Raw genomic sequence first — 18,884 nt, 5'->3', positions numbered from 1 at the left:
AGTCTCGTTGCTGTTCGAGACAATAATAAAAATGTACGATCTATATATGTAACTTCGTTATCACATATTTCCATTTATACTGTCTTCTATTTAAATCGATTTAAATAGATCGATCTGAAAATTCGTTTATCGCAAGATATTAAATTGTTAACACAAAAGAAAAAAGATCGAATGGGTTGTACAATTCCTTGTACTTTTTCTTATATTAACAATACAGTTAAAATTCGATATACTATATATATATATATATATATATTTACTTATAAGTATGTATCATTGAGCGTTCGCAGAATTGCGTTATTCAAGTTTTGAAATTGATGCAATGTCAATATAAATTCATTAGATTTTTTTTTTTTTTTTTAAATACTTGTCTAAAGAACTCTCGTTGATTCTTCGGGGAATGACCGATGGAAGGGGAATGAAATTATCATTCGAGCGACAGACACATTTATCGTTCCTCTATCGGCTAATCTTCTTCCAAAAGATCGTCATCCAAATTCACACCCTGAAATCAAAAATATTTCCCTTGTTAACACGTGTACTTATACTTGTCCGTTGTTAGGATTAAATCACATGGAAAATTGTAAATTAAAAATATATATGTATATACGTAATGAAATAAAAGAAAATAAAATAAAATAAAATAAAGAAAAAAGAATACAAAAAAAAAACAAAAAACAAATATCGATAAAAAATATAAGCATACGCAATTAATAATAATAACAATTTTTCATCAATTATGTATACTTCCCAATCAAAAAAAAAAAAAAACATTCGACAGCAAGTTTGTGAAATAAATGTAAGTATAATAAATATTTATTGTTTCGTACGAATGATTATATATAAACTATAAAGCACAAATGTTTGCATTTCTTTTTATGGGCGTCTGTGATAATAGAAATTCTTTTGCTATTTCATGGAAGTTCGTTAAAAAAAGAAGAAAATGAAGAAGAAGAAGAAGAAGAAGGAAGTGATCGATCGTAGAAGAAGTGAGAGGTAGAGCGTGACAAAACCGAGGGACTTGCCGAAGTAACCATAACGTAGGAGCTATCCGAACCGACTCCCCAAGTTGAATGTTATGGCAACAAGGCTGTAAACAAAATACAGCGTGACTGGCCCGTGGGGTAAACGCGATATCGGTTACGCGTTGCGGGTCTTAATGATTCGCTACTGATTCTTAAAACGCACTAGTCTTGCGTGGCCTTGTGTTAATAAAATGAACAGCATAAACAGTAATATATACAGATGTAGATTATGATACGGTTAGTTAAAAAAATTCTCTTATGTTGATGTACCCTTAGGTGAATATCGTTAAAAAAGAAATATAACATTACAAAGTTACGCGATAATATCGTCAGATAAATAATCGTTAAATAAAATCGGTCGTAATCGATTATTAATAATTTAATATAAAGTTTATTACAATATTCATACCTAATATATATATAGACGTGATATTAAATTATTCCTCGAAATAATTGACGCGTAAAACTAATCATGATCTTAAACTTTATATATTATATATATATATTTTTTTACAGCAAATAGAGAAATATTCTTCAGGTGATAATAAACGATTAGATCGATTTGCGATCGTTATCGTGCTATTGAATGTGACTATAATCCAAATGATCAGATACACTCGCATAGGCGACGTACGTCGCAGAATTATTTTCCTGGTTCGAAGCAGACCATGTTTTGGTAATCCTACACCCATCTAGGGTTACGGGCTCGCATTTAGGACATTAAGCCATCGACTAATAACATATCTATTCTCTCTTCGTCATTCTTTTCTCGATTTCGATAAATTCGTTAAGAAGACATCGAATTTTCTCTTTCTAATTAATTCATTAATTATTTAAATAATTCGTCTTTCTGATTTTTTGTTTTTTTTATTATTTCAGATCTAGTAAATTCTAATGTTCAACTGATTTCAATATGTAACATTACTACTTCCTCGAAGAATGACGTTTATTACCGCGAACCTATCGCAGGACGAATCGTTCGTGTCACGCTTACAACAGGATTAACATTGCGCTCGGTGTGCAACGGCTCCTTTTACTCGCGGCCACCTGTAAATATAGATCCATATGGCGCAGCAGATTTTCTTTACTTCTCACTTTCGGTACTGTTTCTCTCGTTTGTTACATCCTTACCAGCGATTTCGATAGGTTTGCTTTTATAAATTAAAACGAATGGCGAGAACTTAAAAGAAAACGTTAAAACGTGCCTTTGAACTTACTTTTTAATCATATTCGTTTATCGAGTGTCAGCATGCAAAATAAAAAATTAGATATAAAAGAATAACGTGCGGTAAGTAATTTTTGGAATAGAACGAATGTAGAATCGAAAAGAACGATTAAAAATGTTCCGCGAAGTTGGTTTTCATGGAAATCGATGAGATTTACTCACGGTAGTGTCGATCGTATCGTCGAGTTCAAGATCGAGATCGAGATCGTCATCGTCGACAGTCAATGGCCTGGAACTACTGATTTTTATCACCTTTTCCGAAACTGTACTCTTTGGCAGATTCGTTTTATCTACGATCTCGAGATTTTGTAGTCTGTTGAATAAAGCCTCGTTCGATTGTATTGTCTCAGATTCTGCGGGAGCGACGTTATAACTGAATTTTCCTGTTGCTTCGGCTGCCAACATTTCTTCTATAGGTTTTCGTTCGATATTAGGCTGCAATTAAATTGTATTCGTTGAATCTTTCAGAACGTTTAATTATTTATTATGAATTTGTCTGATCGTTAGTAAAATTTTAACCTGTATCGTTGGGAACGCAGATGCAGGAATTTTCTTTTTGTTTTTTTCTCTCAAAAATTGCTCCACTTTCAACGCTTCTCTGTATCCAGGAAATAGATTTTCATATTGCTCGGGATCAGCTAAGCTCTGTCCAGCTTTCTCGCTGACAGCTGATAATTTTTCTTTCCACAATTGAACGATAGACGATATCTTGCTCGGTGCATAAGTTCTAGCAAAGAAGGCAGCCTCAGGAATTTTGTTAGTCTTCAAGAGAATTTCAATACATTTGTCTATGTCCCCGAGTATGAAGTTTGACAAAAAGGAGATATTGTTCTTGCCCGTGTCATTAGCATCGGTGCCGAGTTTTTGAATCATGCTTGCATTTCCAGTACTAGTTGCTAACAGGAGTAAACCACCAAAGTCTTGGGCCTGATGTAGACAATCTTGAGCCAAACATAATTTTCCTTTTTGCGTTGCCAAAGATGCCAACTGTCGCCACTTTTGTTGACTATTCGCTTCTTTTGCAAGGGAATGTGCCGTTTTTAAATCTCCCAGAGCTAATGCCAACTCGAACCTGTGATCTGGATCGGTCGATACAGCCAAAGCTTGTTCTTTGAATCCCTGTTAAATCGTTTAAAAGATTGCTCTCTTATTTTGGCGATCTAACTGTTATACATCATGTTTTATATACAAACCTGTTTTTCTAAGAAATGGGCCACTCTCGTACGATGTTCTTTAGGTACTGTTGGCAATACTCTGTCGGCAGTTTCAAAGTCTTTTCGCATAACAGCTGTTTGATATTCTAATACGGACAGTAATAAAGAATAAGAAACAACGGAGAGTTCCTTATCACATAAATACAATCTATTGTCTCTTGGTACGTAACCAAGTAAATACATTGGCCTATCTAAATGAAAAACTGTAACTACTTCTCCACCAACAAAGTAGTTTATTCTATTAACACTATTCGTATAGATGAAACAATCGCCAACCCAGAGACCCGTTTTTACTACTTCTGTCATTTCTGCTACCATCTAAAATTAAGATCATTTATTATAGAATTTTTATATCTACTTTCAAGTTTAATCTATATTTCAAGATTAAAGTGAGAAAATATCGATACCTCAAATGCATCTTCTATATCCTCTGCATTGTCAGATGCATTAGTGACAGCATCAGCGACATACTTTAAAATAAAATACTGATCTGAGGTAGCTAATGCTAAAAGAGAGGCATTTTCAGCCCAATAAACATGCGTAGGTTGAATATCTATACGTCGGATTAATTTTAACGTGTCCCAATCGAAGAAGGATAGACCAGACCCAGATGATACACCAAGTAAATATCCACCAAATATACCTGTAATAAATAAAAATATTACGTGGAAGGATGTTTGCTTTCAAAATATTTTTTATATAAAAGAAAGAAGAATGACTATTTTTATACTTACTATCTGCACCAAAGTCTGGCTTAAAACTTTTCTTCTCCTTGAAATTTTTGAACACCTTTACAGACGTAGTACTTTCCCTTACAGCATACTGACTGGAATCGGCTGCCCAAACAAATTCTGATGCTTGTCCGAAAGCTTTATTTCTCAGTGCCATAGATGTATAAATTATATACTCTCCATCTCCGCAAACTACTAAAAATCTTCCGTTTGGATGGTGCTGAATAGTCTGAGGATAGATTTCACATGCACCCATATCTTTTACAGCAAGAGGTAATCGTTCTCCATCCTGAGGTTCTTCTCCTAATGCCTTTAGATTTACTTGTTGGATTTCACTATGCTTCGCCCATACGATTTTACCACCTAAAGAATCCATAGATACTGCTGGTTCTTCTCTACCAACTTTTACCATGACGCTTCCTTCGTCGTAACCTATAGCTACGTTATTCGAGCCTCGCATACAAGCAATAGTCCAAACTCTTTCAAAACCATAATTAAGAGAGGATTCCAATCTATATGTTCCAGCGTGCCATATTCTAACCGTTCCATCTTCAGAACCAGTAAGAACGATAGGTAATTCTGGATGGAAACAGACTGCGGAGATATTTTGAGTATGTCCTTCCAAAGTCTGAACACAAGTTTTATTTTGATAATCCCAAATTTTTACATATTTGTCATCTGCTCCTGATATTAGGTAAGGCTTATCTCCGCCATGATAATAATCCACGCAGTTGATACCTTTTTCATGACCCTCCAATGTAAAATTAGCAGTCGACGATCCTAATTGCCATACTTTTACCGTTCTGTCTAAGGATGCACTGGCAAAAGTATTATTATCTTTAGGATTAAAAATAATTTGCATAACGTAATGTGTATGTCCTTCAAAAATTTGTTGACTTATCCAGGACTTTTCCCAATTCCATAATTTAATTGACATATCATCTGTTAAATAAAATTAAGATACTTGAATTACTTTTAGTGATGGAATATATGTACAAATAGAAAAATTAGATATAATTCTTTACCGCTGCTGGTTAAAATAAATGGTTGCGTAGGATGTACCGCTATACATCTAACGTAATCACTATGAGCTTCAAACGAATGAACACGTTCTAAAGTATTATAATTAAATACTCTAATTTGCATATCATCGGATCCAGTGACAACCCAATTCTTACGAGGTACAAATTTGGCTGCTCGAACTGGCAAATCGCATACTTCAAAAGTCTTTGCAAGTGTCTGATTTTCATGATTCCATATGTTAACATTGCCCTGATACAAAGAACACAGCATCCATGGTTCCGTTGGATGAAGATCTACGCATTTTACTCTGTCTGACCTGGCGGTCAATTTTCTCTTAATATCTAACCTCAGAGGCTGCAAAAGTGACATGATGATTAAGTTTCATTCTTACAAATGTTACGAATTTCGCATATTTCATTGTATAAAGTAAATCTTAGAATTTTATAAACATATTTTATAAAATGTACGAATAAATATTTTGACGTGTCAAGTGTTATAAAAAAAAAAAAAAAATACTAATGTCAATATACACTTGTCTACAGGTGTTAATCGATAACTACAATAACATGTTAACAATATGAAAAGTACGATGTTTAAAACGTACCATTTTAGATGTTTAAGAAATATCCACTGTATTAGATATTGTTAAATTCAACGAATAAAATTCAGTATCAGATTTAAACAAGAAACCTCAGCCATGAAGTTAAGACGTGGCCGATGATCCGGGTGAAAATGGCGTCCACATGTGGCTACCGATAACCCAACAAAGAGTTTTTATCCAATTTTTTCTTCTACTTTGTTTGAAAACATCAAAGATAATAAATAAGTATCAAAATTATACCATTACGATACTCGTGTATTAATATAAATTAAAGATAACATTTAAATTTGACATTGAATATTGTTATTATCTTATGTGGTTAGGTTTACTCGGTCGATAAATCAACTTTCGTCATCGCAGAAATTAAACTTAATTGTAAGATTACCATTTACGTCGATCAAGTAGGACACTACATTGCAAATTGTCGAACATAATAAGTAAGTAATTAGATTAGTCAGATATATCGTATATAATTATTTATATTATACATTTTATATAACATAACAATGATTTCTTATTAATCGTATCTTTTTTTTATCGTCAAATTGAATGCCATTTTATTCAAATATCTTCCATTGAAGTTAACTTATTATGAAGGTCAAGTTAAATGATGCACAACGTAAAACCGTAAAAGGTATGTCGTTAACGGAAGACCTATCAAAAGGAACGAAGATTTAGGCGAAAAAGGTCGCAGCTGCGAGAGAAAAGACAGAGATTGCGTTGGAAATAAGAAACAGTTAACGTCTACTCAAGATCGTGAATAATGTCGTCGAAGGTTTCGATGATGTGCAGAGATAACGGATTGCCATCTGAATAATGGATGTATAGTTTGCTTCCTGAATTTCTGCAGGGCATTACGTGAAGATGTATATATCTTTATTTTTTTTTGTTTAAAGGTCGAAGAAGAATGTGAGATCTGATTGTGAGATCAATAAAATATTTTATTGTAATATGTATTTTTTCTCTTTCTTTCTTTTCTTTTTTTTAAATATTTGATGTTGAAATAAATCGTCGAGAGAGAGAGAGAGAGAGAGAGAGAGAGAGAGAGAGAGAGAGAGAGAGAAGAGATAATTCTTTAATAATAAAATCTTTCAAATATTCTTCAAATCTTCATGAAAATAGCTTTTGAGCATTTTAAATACATACTCTATGTCGTTCTTTCAAAACCGTAATATTTTACATATCAGATGTAGCTACACTTGTACGATATTGTTAATCAATTAATTATACTAAAAACCTATAGAAAAGAATCGAAAGTAAAATCAAGAGGATCGATTATAAATGATTTCATCTGTAGAAAAATTAACATAATGACATTCATGCGTATAGGAAATTATAAAAATTCGGATATATGTGTACCATGTATATAAATATTTATACACATACATACATACGTATATTTGCTTGATGCGATTACGAGATAGGTTCGACGATCCTTCGAAGACGATCGTACGAATCTGACGTAACTAATTTTGTAGTCGTTGATCTTTGACACGAGTCATTCATCCATTCGAATCTATTCTTTCTCATGCTTGTATTTGTACACGTCCACTCAAGATATTTTCTTTTTCTCTCTGTTTTGTTTTTTTCTTTTTATATATAGACGCTGGAAAAGGACAATAACAATCTGTGAGTCGTATAATTAGCTGTCCGATCGAAATTACAATAGGACCACGTGATTTCTTTAGAAAAAGAAGAGTTCAGGAAGTAAAAGTAATATTTTTAAATGTGTGTGTGTGTGTGTGTGTGTGTGTATACAAATTACGATTTCGCCATAACTATCCACATCTTTTTTTTCCTCTAAAACATCGTAGAATACTCAATCACGATGAGTCGGCCTAATAAGTCGAAGTAAAAGTATCATAAAAGTTGCTCGCGTGGTTAATTCTAGTCTCGAAAAAAATATTGCTTAAACGATTACGTTTTCCTTTATATACTTTTCGTACTTCTTTTCTTTCTTCCTTTTTTTATCTCTCTTTCATTTCGTAAGAACGAACTATTAAGGCTTTTCTTTTCGAAACTTATTTCTATTTTATTTCGTAACTTATAAACGTTATGAAAAAAAGAAAAGAAAAATCATTTGTTGATTAAAATTACATGTAAGTTCGTAAAAATCTGCGAAGAACGCAAATAAATCGAGGAAGAAGAAAAAGAAAAGAAAAGAAAAGAAAAGAAAAGAAAAGAAAAGAAAAGGAAAGAAAAGTAAGAGAAGTGGAAAATAATAGATCGAGTCGATAAAAATTAAGAAAAGAGAGAAAAATAACAAAAGAAACGAAATAGAAAAGAAAAGAAAAGAGGAAGAAGAAGAAGAAGAAGAAGAAGAAAAAGAAAAGAACAATAAAAGAGATCTTCCTGTTATATTTATTCGTTTCACGCTCGATCGCTTACAGTATCTTTCCTTCACGAAAGAAGAAAGTTCTCGCGGTATGGTTTCTCTGTTTTCTTTCTTCGTGTTCTTTCTCTTTCTCTCTTTTTTTTCTTTTCTTTTTTCTTTTACCTCCTTCCGTTTTTACAGGTGATCCAGACCATTTCGTTATAGATACACAGGGAATGTTCATTCGTTCGTTCACGTTTTTAGAAACGATTTGTGGCTCCTACGAACCTCGCCTATGAAAAAGAGAAACAGAGATAGACAGATAGAATTCCAATTACTAGTTTGCAACGACGACGAAGTCGAAGGGATGGGGAGGAGGAGGAGGAGGTGGTGGGAAGAGGAAGAGGGGGTGGGAGGGGGGAGGGGTCCAGCGTCGTTTATTTAACGTGAACGTTCTTTGCAAGATAGCGAAAGGAGGAACCTGAAACAGGACTCTCGATAATCATTCGTTACCTCTCACCAGACTTTTAACGTGCTGGTATTCGAAAGAGAGAGAAAGAGAAAGAGAAAGAGAGAGAGAGAGAGATCGAAGGATTGTGGAATTTTTCGAGAGATCGTTCGTTCGATCTATTATAGATCGAATGGACGATCTCTCTCTCTCTCTCTTTTTTCTTTCGCTTTGTTTCTCTCATTTCGTTTTTCTTAATCTATCTAGGTATCATCTTTATTGATCGAGTCCTTGCGAAATGAACGGTTCCTTTTCTTGATGCGCTTGGCCTAACTAAAAGAAAAAGTGAGAAAGGGGACGAGGAAAGTTAAGCTATTGTATATTCGCTTTGTAGTCTATTTCGATTAACGAAAAAAATGATTTCTTAACCTTTCTTAAAAAATGGTTTCTTTTTTTTTTCTTCTTCTTTTTATCAATTATTGAATTTGATTTGCTTGAAGGTAGTTTCTTTTTTTATATTGACATTTTCATTCGAGTAATTATAATATATGATGTTATGGTAAATGACAAATTAGATATAAATATATATTTGTAAAAATAACGTTATTACGTCGATACGTTCGCGTTAATCGGGATGATTCCAGAGAAATTTATTGATTTCGATTGTTCGAATGAAAATTTATCGGATTTGTAAGATATAGAGAAATGATGGGAGCAATGGGGTAGGTAGTAGAGGAAAAAAGAAATTATGATATATAGAAGAGATAGGACGATTTGATGGAGTCAATTTGTTCACGAGAAAATAAATTGGTATCGAACTAAACGGATATGTTCTTCGATGATTGCGTTATTAACGATTGTTATTTATACGTTTAAACTTTAGATCGAGCTTGAAATTTTGCGCAAGAGAAAAATTATTTCTATCCTTTTCCTTTACTCTTTCTTTTTTTCTTTCGAACGTAGATCGAATTCTCGAGAAATTGTTCTATCCTTTAACGATACGATTGGCGAACCAAGAGGAAAAAGAATCTTGCAAATTAGTTCGAAACTTGATGCATGACAGAGTCGAGTCTGTCAAACGAAATAGATCGAGAAATAGATCTTTCTAGAGAAGTCGTTTAATTGTAAGAACCGTGATACGTGGAAAGGATAGATAATTTGAAGGAATAGTTTGTTAGAGAAAATAAACTCTCGTCGAACTTAAACTTAATATGTCGAATTGAAATGACGAGAAAATTATATAAAGAAAGAAATTGATACGTCACGAAATTAGAATAATTCGAATTGATGACTGATCCTGTTGAATAAGTAAATTCCACAAAATGTTTGATACATCGATTACTATAAAAAGAAAATGCTTTAAGAGATAGCATTGTTCATCGTTTGAGAGACATAAAGGAATCTTTGAACGACTTAAGATGGAAATAATTGTAATGACGATAAATTTATTCCTACATCGGTAATTCTACGAAGTAATCATTTAGTATTATATTTCTCGACAATAAAGTCGATTGCACACTTGTCGATAGTCGAAACGTAATTGATATTATACTTACACAGAAAAATAAACAATAAAAAAAGAAAAAAGAAAAAATAAACGAACGTTGATCGAATAATATGAGTTATTACATAAATATTTCGCCTTTCATAAATCACCTTTCGATTTTCCTTATATAACAATTATTAACAAATACGTTACCTTAATATTTATAGGAATATCTTTTTACGCAATTTTATTCGATGAAAGATAGATTGTTATTAAGATTTCAATTTGATTTTTTTTTAATTTTTTAAATCAAACTCTTTTGTAATTTTTAAATCACTGATTTAATATTGCGCGAAATTTGAAATAGAAATATTGATTAAAAAGAAACATAGGAAAATGTATGAGGAAGAAGATGCGATCAAAGACTTTATAATATTAATGATTGGAGTATATCGAGTAGATATAACTTTCTGTTTTTCCTTTTAAAGGATCGAAAAAGATCAAGATCTACGATCGATCGTCGAGTATTCCGCGTCGCTTGAATGACGGGAAAATAAGAAAAATAAGAAAGAAACAAAGACTTTTTGCGAATAAAATACGAAAGGGAGAGGAGAAGAGAGAAAGAATATATCCTTCGTTCCGTGAATACTTTCAGTCAACGAAGGAATTCAGGGCTGTTGACTCGACCGTCCGCATTCTCGTAAAGCGCTCGACTTGCGGTAGCGTCTTTCAAACGTGCCTCTGAAAAGTGAGAGAAAATTGGAACGACCTTTTCTGCTTGACGATCAAACGAATGTGTGAAAAAAGCTGCTGACACGAGAAAGAAAGAAAGAGAGAGAGAGAGAGAGAGAAAACAGTTCAAGTCCGATTTTTAATCATTTATTTTAACGAGAGAATGACTTTTCAAATATCGAATAATTTCTTTATTTTTGTATTTTTTGTTGTTGTCGTATTAACATGTATTTGTATACTAACACGAGAAAGAGAGAAAGAGAGAAAGAAAGAGAGAGAGAGAGAGAGTGAGAGAGAGAAAACAGTTCAAGTCCGATTTTTAATCATTTATTTTAACGAGAGAACGATTTTTCAAATACATCAAATAATTTGTTCTTGTATAGATATTCTGAACTTAATCACGTTTGTTCGTAAAAAATTTAGAACAAAGCAATCGTGTGATATTTGAGAGATATAAAATAATAAAATAAACGTTACAATAAATTAATATAAGAGAAAAGAGATAAAATGGAAACGGAGAAGTTTCATTTTTCTTTTCGTTTCTTTCCTCTTTCACCTAGTTTTCTTTCTACAACTAACGATCAGTCAGTTTTCCCTTTTCACGAGGTGAAAAAGAAATTCGCACGTACCTTCTAATAATCTCGTTAGCCGCGATCGGAGAAAAGTCTACGAGCATAATTGAATCATCGTATAAAGTCGTACACGAGCACGAACGTAATTATCCTATTTACCGTGGATCGTTGTAATTACGTTAGTTCACGATTCAGTCTCGTTATTTTACGTGACACTTTCTATCTTTTGTTCTTTTCTTTTTTTTTTATTTCTCTTCGAATCGATTCCTTTCTTTTATCTTTTATTTATTTTATTTTATTTTATTTTTTTTTAATGTCGACACCGTACTCTTTGTCATTTCATAAAAAAGAAAAGGAAAGAAGAAGATAACAACTGTAATAAAATTAAAATAAAAAAATGAAATTTATATATATATATATATACACACACATATATAATATTTAGACAATTTATTTCTTAATTAATTTATGCAAACGATCTTCGGAATTATGAAGCAAAAAAAAGAAATGCAGAAATTTTCTCTTTTTCTCGGACACAATTTATTTCGTCGACTCTAATATTCTTTCAAGCGTATGATTATATTTAAGACGACCTCAATGGCACTTGCGCGTGAAAAATCGCGCGAAACGAGTCACGTGATAGCGAGAGGGAGAATGACTATCGAGCGTCGAGATGAGATCTTCGTTGTTGTTTGAACGAGATATTGCGTGTTTACAATCTTCCTCTTTTCCAACGACTTTACGTTTTTTCTTGTACGCGTATAAATCTTTCAACGATGTCATTTAAATTAATCTCGATGCATTTCTTTTTTTATCACCGTGACGAATGAGTTTCTTATTAGACAAATTTGAAGTTTGTGTAAAGAAAAGGGAGAAGAAGAAGAAGAAGAAGAAGAAGAAGAAGAAGAAGAAGAAGAAGAAGAAGAAGAAGAAGAAGAAGAAGAAGAAGAAAAAGGCAAAAATAGCTGTAATAGTTGACACTTAATTATCTTTCTCATTTATGTTTTCAACAACTTCTAGAGTTTCTAATAAATTTGATTATGATTTTCTTTCTTTCTTTCTCTCTATCTGTGTATATATATAGATATGTGTATATATATATATATATATATATATAATATATAATATGTATATATATTTATATTTATATTTATATATATATACATATACATATATATAGTTTTTCATATATAAAACATAATGTAAATATATATCACACATATTACATATTTTAAACATATATATACACATATACACAATATAATACAATATAAATATACATACATACATACATACATATATATATATATATATAATATGTATATATATATGTCTATAAATTATAATTACTTGTGCATACACACTGAAAAGAGTCGATAATAGGAATTAGGTCAAGAACATATTCTTAAAGATGCGTTTCGACTCGCCCTCATACGCACCCTTTACAACATCTACTATACTCATACGTATATGTACATGTAATACGTATATATATGTATACACATATACTATATGTGTTTGTATATACTTGACCTTTTTCCAGACACAAACTTGCAACTCCTTTCGACGCAAAAACGAGCCGTAAATCCTCGTTGGAAGTCGCGTAGATTTACGACAAACGTTGTAATTACGTGTAATTGGCCCGATCCGTATACTTCTTCTCTTTTAGTTTTTTTTTTTTCTTTTCTTTTCTTTTCTTTTTTCTTTTATATTTTTTATGCTTTCTTCTTTTTTTCCTGTTTTCCTCGATTTATCGATAAGCCAGATGAGATCGATCGTAATGATCGAATTTCATTTAAATCGAAATTAATCGATTAAGTGGAAATTAATTGCCTTTTTACAAATGTAATCGTCGAATTTGGAAATTTTCATATGACTGCAGCGATGGATTACGAATTACGAGAGCGAAAGCGCTAAAGAAGATTTATGGACTCGATGGCTTATATATTCTCTTTTCTTTTCTTTCTTTTCTTTCTTTTTTTTTTTTTCTTTTTTTTTTAATTATAGTTAACGCCCATCTCAAGAGAAGGGCCGATCTGCGCTTAAGATTGGCAATTATTTCCGAGAGCGATTCGTCAGATTATGAGAGAGTTTCATTTGAAAGTCTATCTAGATGATTTTAATGAATCAACGAATCTTTCGCAAGGATTATATCGTAAAATCATTTTTCTTTCTATCTTATTAAAATATTCTTTTGTTGTCTTATTCCATTAAAAAAAAAAAAAAAAAAAAAAAAAAAAGAAAAGAAACAAAAAGAAACAAAAAGAAAAAAGAAAGTGACTATTCCGAAGATAATCATCGTCGTTTCGTCGAATGTAAATAAATCCTTTTTTTTTTTGTCGAAAAGAAATTAATTTTATTCATAAATATGATAAATAAATTGTGCAATGATCTAACTTAAAAATTTAATTAAACGTATTTCAATGGTCGTGAAAATCTTCGTTATCCTCCTATCATAATAATCCATCATTCCCATTAACGAATGTATCGTATAACCGTAACAAAAAATATAAAAATGAATTAGTTATCTCTCTCTCTCTCTCTCTCTTTTTAGAAATAAATTCTCATAGAGGATGATTCGGTTGGGTTAGCTCGAATTGTCATTTTGCCGATGAACGATAAGAATAGCCAGCCACCAGAGGGTTCGTTCGATCCGGCAAATCGTGAGGACACGAAACCATAGGTACCATTTTCCACGAACGAAAAGAATCTTTTCTCTGGAGCTATCTTTAGGTTCTACCTACGCATACTATATACGTTATATACGTAGATACATATATACATAGATATATACATACATCTATGTATCTACTCCTTCTTGCAATCGGAGAACTATAAATTCGAAAAACGTTCTAACTCTTTTTTTTTCTTTCGTTCTCTCTCTTTCTCTCTCTTTCTCTCTGTCTCTCTTTCTCTGTCTGTCTGTCTTTCTCGTTCATTCTGGACCAAGTTAACAGCGTAGTACGTACAACGTAGGGTGCAACGATCTCAAGTTTTTGTCGTGCAATTTCCAATCGGATAAGCGTCCACCGGAGGAAATTGCGAGACTCCTCCTCCTCCACATCCTCCTCATTCTCATCCTCATCCTTTTCTTCCTTCTTCTTCTTCTTCTCCTAGATTCTGCAGTCAGAAATCGTAGAAATGGTTGGAAATAAAAGTAGAAAGAAACGGTTAGAAAGGAAAGGAATAAAAATCGTAGAGAAACTGAAGGAGTAAAGAGAAAGAGAGAGTGATAAAAAGATAGATAAAAAGAAACAGAAATATGGTCCAACGATAACAAATAGAGAAACGACGATAGATAGACAACAAAAGTTGTACCATATGAATTGATTTTGAAATTATGTAATTATGAATGTGAAATTATGATTGAAGATCGACTTTAAATCTAAATTTTGAAGATTGACTTAAATTTTGTTCGTTTAATTTCATTATCATTTAATTATTATTATTATTTATTATCTTAATTTATTTAATTTATCATTATTACAATTTATTATTTTAATCTATTTAATTTACTATTTTAATCATCATCATCATCATCATTTATTATCTTAATTTATTTAATTTATCGTTATTACAATTTATTATTTTAATCTATTTAATTTACTATTTTAATCATTATTATTATTATTATTATTATTACTATCACTATTACTTTTTTTCCTTTTCAAATTAAACTCATAACGCTAGGAAAAATAATATCTATATTGAATAAAATAGATACGGTGTATGAACGGAATACATCGTATTGATCTGGGTATGATCAAAAAAAAAAAAAAAATATATATATGTATATAAGCTGTCTTCTCTCTGTCTCAACGATTCAACAGAGATTCTCGGCGATGCAATTGGATTTGCAGAGGAGGCCCTGACATATTCCTTAGTCCGTTCGTGGTAACGCCTCCTTACGTATATGGAATATAAAGGGCGAGGGAGAACCGAGAGAGAAAATTATACACCTTGCACTTTTATCGTGCTCCGACATCGAACAATAAAATCGCACGCTAGGGCTACAAACGCGTGTGCGTCTGACTATATCGTTTCTTTCACGCATGCTTTTTATTTCGTCCTTTTTTCTTTTTTTCCTCTTTTTCTTTCTTTTTTTCTTTCCTTCTTTTTTCTTTTCTTTTTCTTCTTTCTTATTTTTTTTCTTTTCTACAGGTACACGAAAGAAAAGTCCCGATGTGACAGCCGAGCAAACGTAATCGGAAATCTCAGATTTTTCTTTCGAACTGATTTGAAATGTTTGCTTCATAAAATATGATAACGATAATAACACTAATAGTATTAATAATAATAATAATAATAATAATAATAATAATAATAATAATAATAATAATAATGCTCGAAGGATTTGTAATGCTTCATTTCTGATTCATTGTATCAATCGTTTTTGACAAAATGCAATTCCTACGATACTTACAATTAAATGCTAATTAATATCAATAATTAATAATTTTGAATTAAACGTAACAATCATTTTCATTTAATGATGTTTTAACAGGAGTATCGTTAATTATGAATTAATTGATAAATCCAATTGATATTAATGAAAGAAATAATAAAATGTAAAATAAGAAAATAGAAAATAGGAAAATAAAAAAATAAGTAAATAGGAAGAAGTTGGTGTGAAATAGAATACGAAAGTCTTCGTTGGAACGTGGTTATATAACAAGACATATTATGTGTATAGAATACGTACAATAATTAACGTAGGAATAAGTAAATATTAAATGTATTTAACGCGTTCTTAAAGGATGGTAGTTTTAACCAACACGTTTTACGAGCGAAGCTTCTGAGTCTTGATTGCTTTGACGATTAAACGGTTCTTCTAAGTTCGTAATGATTCTCCTTTGTCGGTAATTTCGAAGTAATATGTTGTCGTTTCTCTCTATATCTCTCTCTCTCTCTTTCTCTCTCTCTTTCTCTCTTCCTACAAGTAATAACTGCTAAATAATGTTAAATAACTTTAACCCTTGCTATAAAACTTGGATATATATATATATATATATATATATATATATATATATATATGCATACATGTATTTATATATATAATATATATGTATATATGTATGTGTGTGTACGTATATAAAAAATATTGAGTTAATTATATATCGAACATAAACGTTATAAATAATTAAAGACTCGAAATTGTATCGTTTTGAATGAAAATACCTAGATATTTTACATTGCATATATACCTATGCATTGTTCGAACCGTATCGAATCGAATATTCTTTCGATCAATCACGTACGTGATATATCGCGAAAGTTAAAATCAAAATATTGTCACGGGTATTTTTCCATTCGTGGAACTCACCGAATCAATAAGGAGAAACTTATATTGTATCGTTCTCAGGAGTAACGTATAAACGTTTGAAATATTTTATGTATACGTAAGACGAATAAACATGTAGTAAATTGATTTTAATACTTCAAAAAAATATATATATATTTATAATATGTATATATGTACACGTATATACATTGTAAATTTGATGTTATATATTCGAAAATATAGATTATGAAAAATAACAGATAAATATTAATTTCTATGCACGATTGTTTATACAATCTTTAAAAAGGTATCGTTTGATGGAATAAATTTGAAAAAGCGATTTCCAATAACGATGTCGGACAATAATGATAGTAATATTATCGACGTTCGACGAGTCATTAAAATCTTTTTTCGTGATTCATGATATACAATAAAATATTTTTTTATCTCCGTCTGTATTAAAAAAAAAAAAAAAAATCGCTAAAGAATTCCAAAATCTTTGTAAGACCGGCGTCGTTTAAAGGAACGTTCCGTAGAATTGATTCGAATCATATCGTCATTTAAAACGCACTTAATTAAGAACGAAACAATTTCTTGAGTTACTTTCAACCGTACCCTGAAGCAACGAACGATCGTTTCGGTATGTCCAACTCTTTAACCCGCTTCTTGACTCTTTTCGGGTTACGTTACTTCATTCGATCATTTTGAACTCGAGGAATATTCTATATATTCAATTAAAGAAATTTTCATTAATTAATGATGCATTTATATATTAAATATTATAATTTTAGTTAATAAAACTTTTTAATAAAATATTAGTTAATCGATGGGATAGTCTGTTAATTCAATTTCATTAATTGTATATATCTTTTATAATATTATACGAAATTATGTACATAATATCATATATTATAATAAATATAATAAATTTGCACTATATATAATTTATATATATATATATTATATTATGTATGTACAATATTATATGTCTATAAATAATGAAGAAATAGAATATTTTCTGATAAGGAAATAAAAAGTTCCATTGCAATTGTTAAATGTATAAAATTTCTCATATTGTTATCTTCTTTAAATCCCGATCAAAAATCATTTTTGTTTTTTTTTGTAATAAGAAAAGTAAAAGAATGTTTGAAAGAGAGAAAGAGAAGAAGATAGATGCGGTCTCTTTTTAGCATAAATTTTCTTCTACTTATTGTTAGAAATTTCCTTTGATGACAAAAGAAAAGATAGCTTATCTCTTATTTTCCCACCGCATAAAACCACAATCTCGAATAACCTACTTGCAGAAAGGATTAATATTTCAAGATATAAAACGTGAAATGTGAGATCAACCGCATACACACATCCACATATACATATATACATACATGTACGTAGCACGCGCACGTACGCACGCAAGCACATATATATATAAATATAGATTAATAAAATATTCGAATCGATCGATTCAAAACATATAACAACTGGATAATAGTAGTTTTCCGTATTAACATATTTACTTGCATAGGTTTTCTATCAACGAAAAGAAGACAAGAAAAAAAGAAGAAAACGAAAATGAACAAAAAATGGAAAGGAAAAAAATAAGAAATGGTGATCGATGAATCTAAAAATAGTAACGATTGATACGATCCTTAGAATGGATCGATATCGTTACTACGAAGATGGAAGAAGGATAACTGCGAGGGTGAAAAAGTGCGTGCATCGATCAAAAAGTCCCGCGTAAGATAAAAGGAAAGGTCGGATAAATAATGTATCCGTCGTTGCGTTTATTTCTTTTCTTTTTTTGCTTTTTTTTTTCTTCGTGGTACTCACAACTCGCCGGGAAAGGAACAGGTAGGTCAGTCAATGCGACGGAAAACTCGACGACCCGATGATTCTTTCTGGTCGAGTCTGATGAAAGAAGAAAAATGAGAGACAGAAAGAGAGAGAGAGAGAGAGAGAGAGAGAGAGAGAGAGAGAGAGAGAGAGAGAGAGAGAGAAGTTGCCCTGACCTCCTCCAATTGTGACAGCCAATGACATCGAAATTGCCGGGAAGGATGAAGCAGCTCCATCCCGAGATGCCTCTTTATACAAAATTCCTTTCTTTGGTATAGAATCAAAAAGCATCTCGTACGATACCATTGATTTCGTTGTATGATAATAACAGACCATATGAAACAAGTAGAACAGATATTATATGTAATTTTTTTTTTCTATGTAAACATTTATGTATAA

General features: G+C 31.3%; 1 protein-coding gene and 1 long non-coding RNA gene across 3 annotated transcripts in view; both read right to left on the bottom strand.

Moving 5' to 3' along the window:
* Positions 1-172: 172 nt before the first annotated feature.
* LOC127063982 (coatomer subunit beta') lies at positions 173-5,976 on the bottom strand. The gene is made up of 8 exons (XM_050994412.1): positions 5,823-5,976; positions 5,221-5,572; positions 4,199-5,137; positions 3,872-4,107; positions 3,444-3,782; positions 2,770-3,369; positions 2,413-2,685; positions 173-505 (listed from the first exon to the last, which is right to left on the bottom strand). The coding sequence occupies exons 1-8, from the start codon at positions 5,823-5,825 to the stop codon at positions 467-469; spliced, it is 2,781 nt and encodes a 926-aa protein (XP_050850369.1). The 5' UTR covers positions 5,826-5,976; the 3' UTR covers positions 173-466.
* A 1,455-nt stretch (positions 5,977-7,431) lies between these two features.
* Positions 7,432-18,884, bottom strand: part of LOC127064005 (uncharacterized) — a 49,787-nt gene continuing 38,334 nt past the window's right edge. Inside the window, exons 3-4 of one of the 2 annotated variants that reach the window (XR_007781558.1) lie at positions 14,341-14,491; positions 8,447-10,808 (exon numbers count right to left, since the gene is read on the bottom strand). This is a non-coding gene — a long non-coding RNA (uncharacterized LOC127064005). Of the gene's footprint in view, positions 8,427-8,446; positions 10,809-14,340; positions 14,492-18,884 lie in introns of those variants that run through there. The other variant, XR_007781559.1, reaches the window with a different exon arrangement.

Source organism: Vespula vulgaris, chromosome 5, assembly GCF_905475345.1.
Source record: "Vespula vulgaris chromosome 5, iyVesVulg1.1, whole genome shotgun sequence".
Lineage (NCBI taxonomy): Eukaryota > Metazoa > Arthropoda > Insecta > Hymenoptera > Vespidae > Vespula > Vespula vulgaris.
The sequence above is the reverse complement of the archived record's forward strand: the minus strand, read 5'-3'. Positions and strand labels throughout refer to the sequence as shown.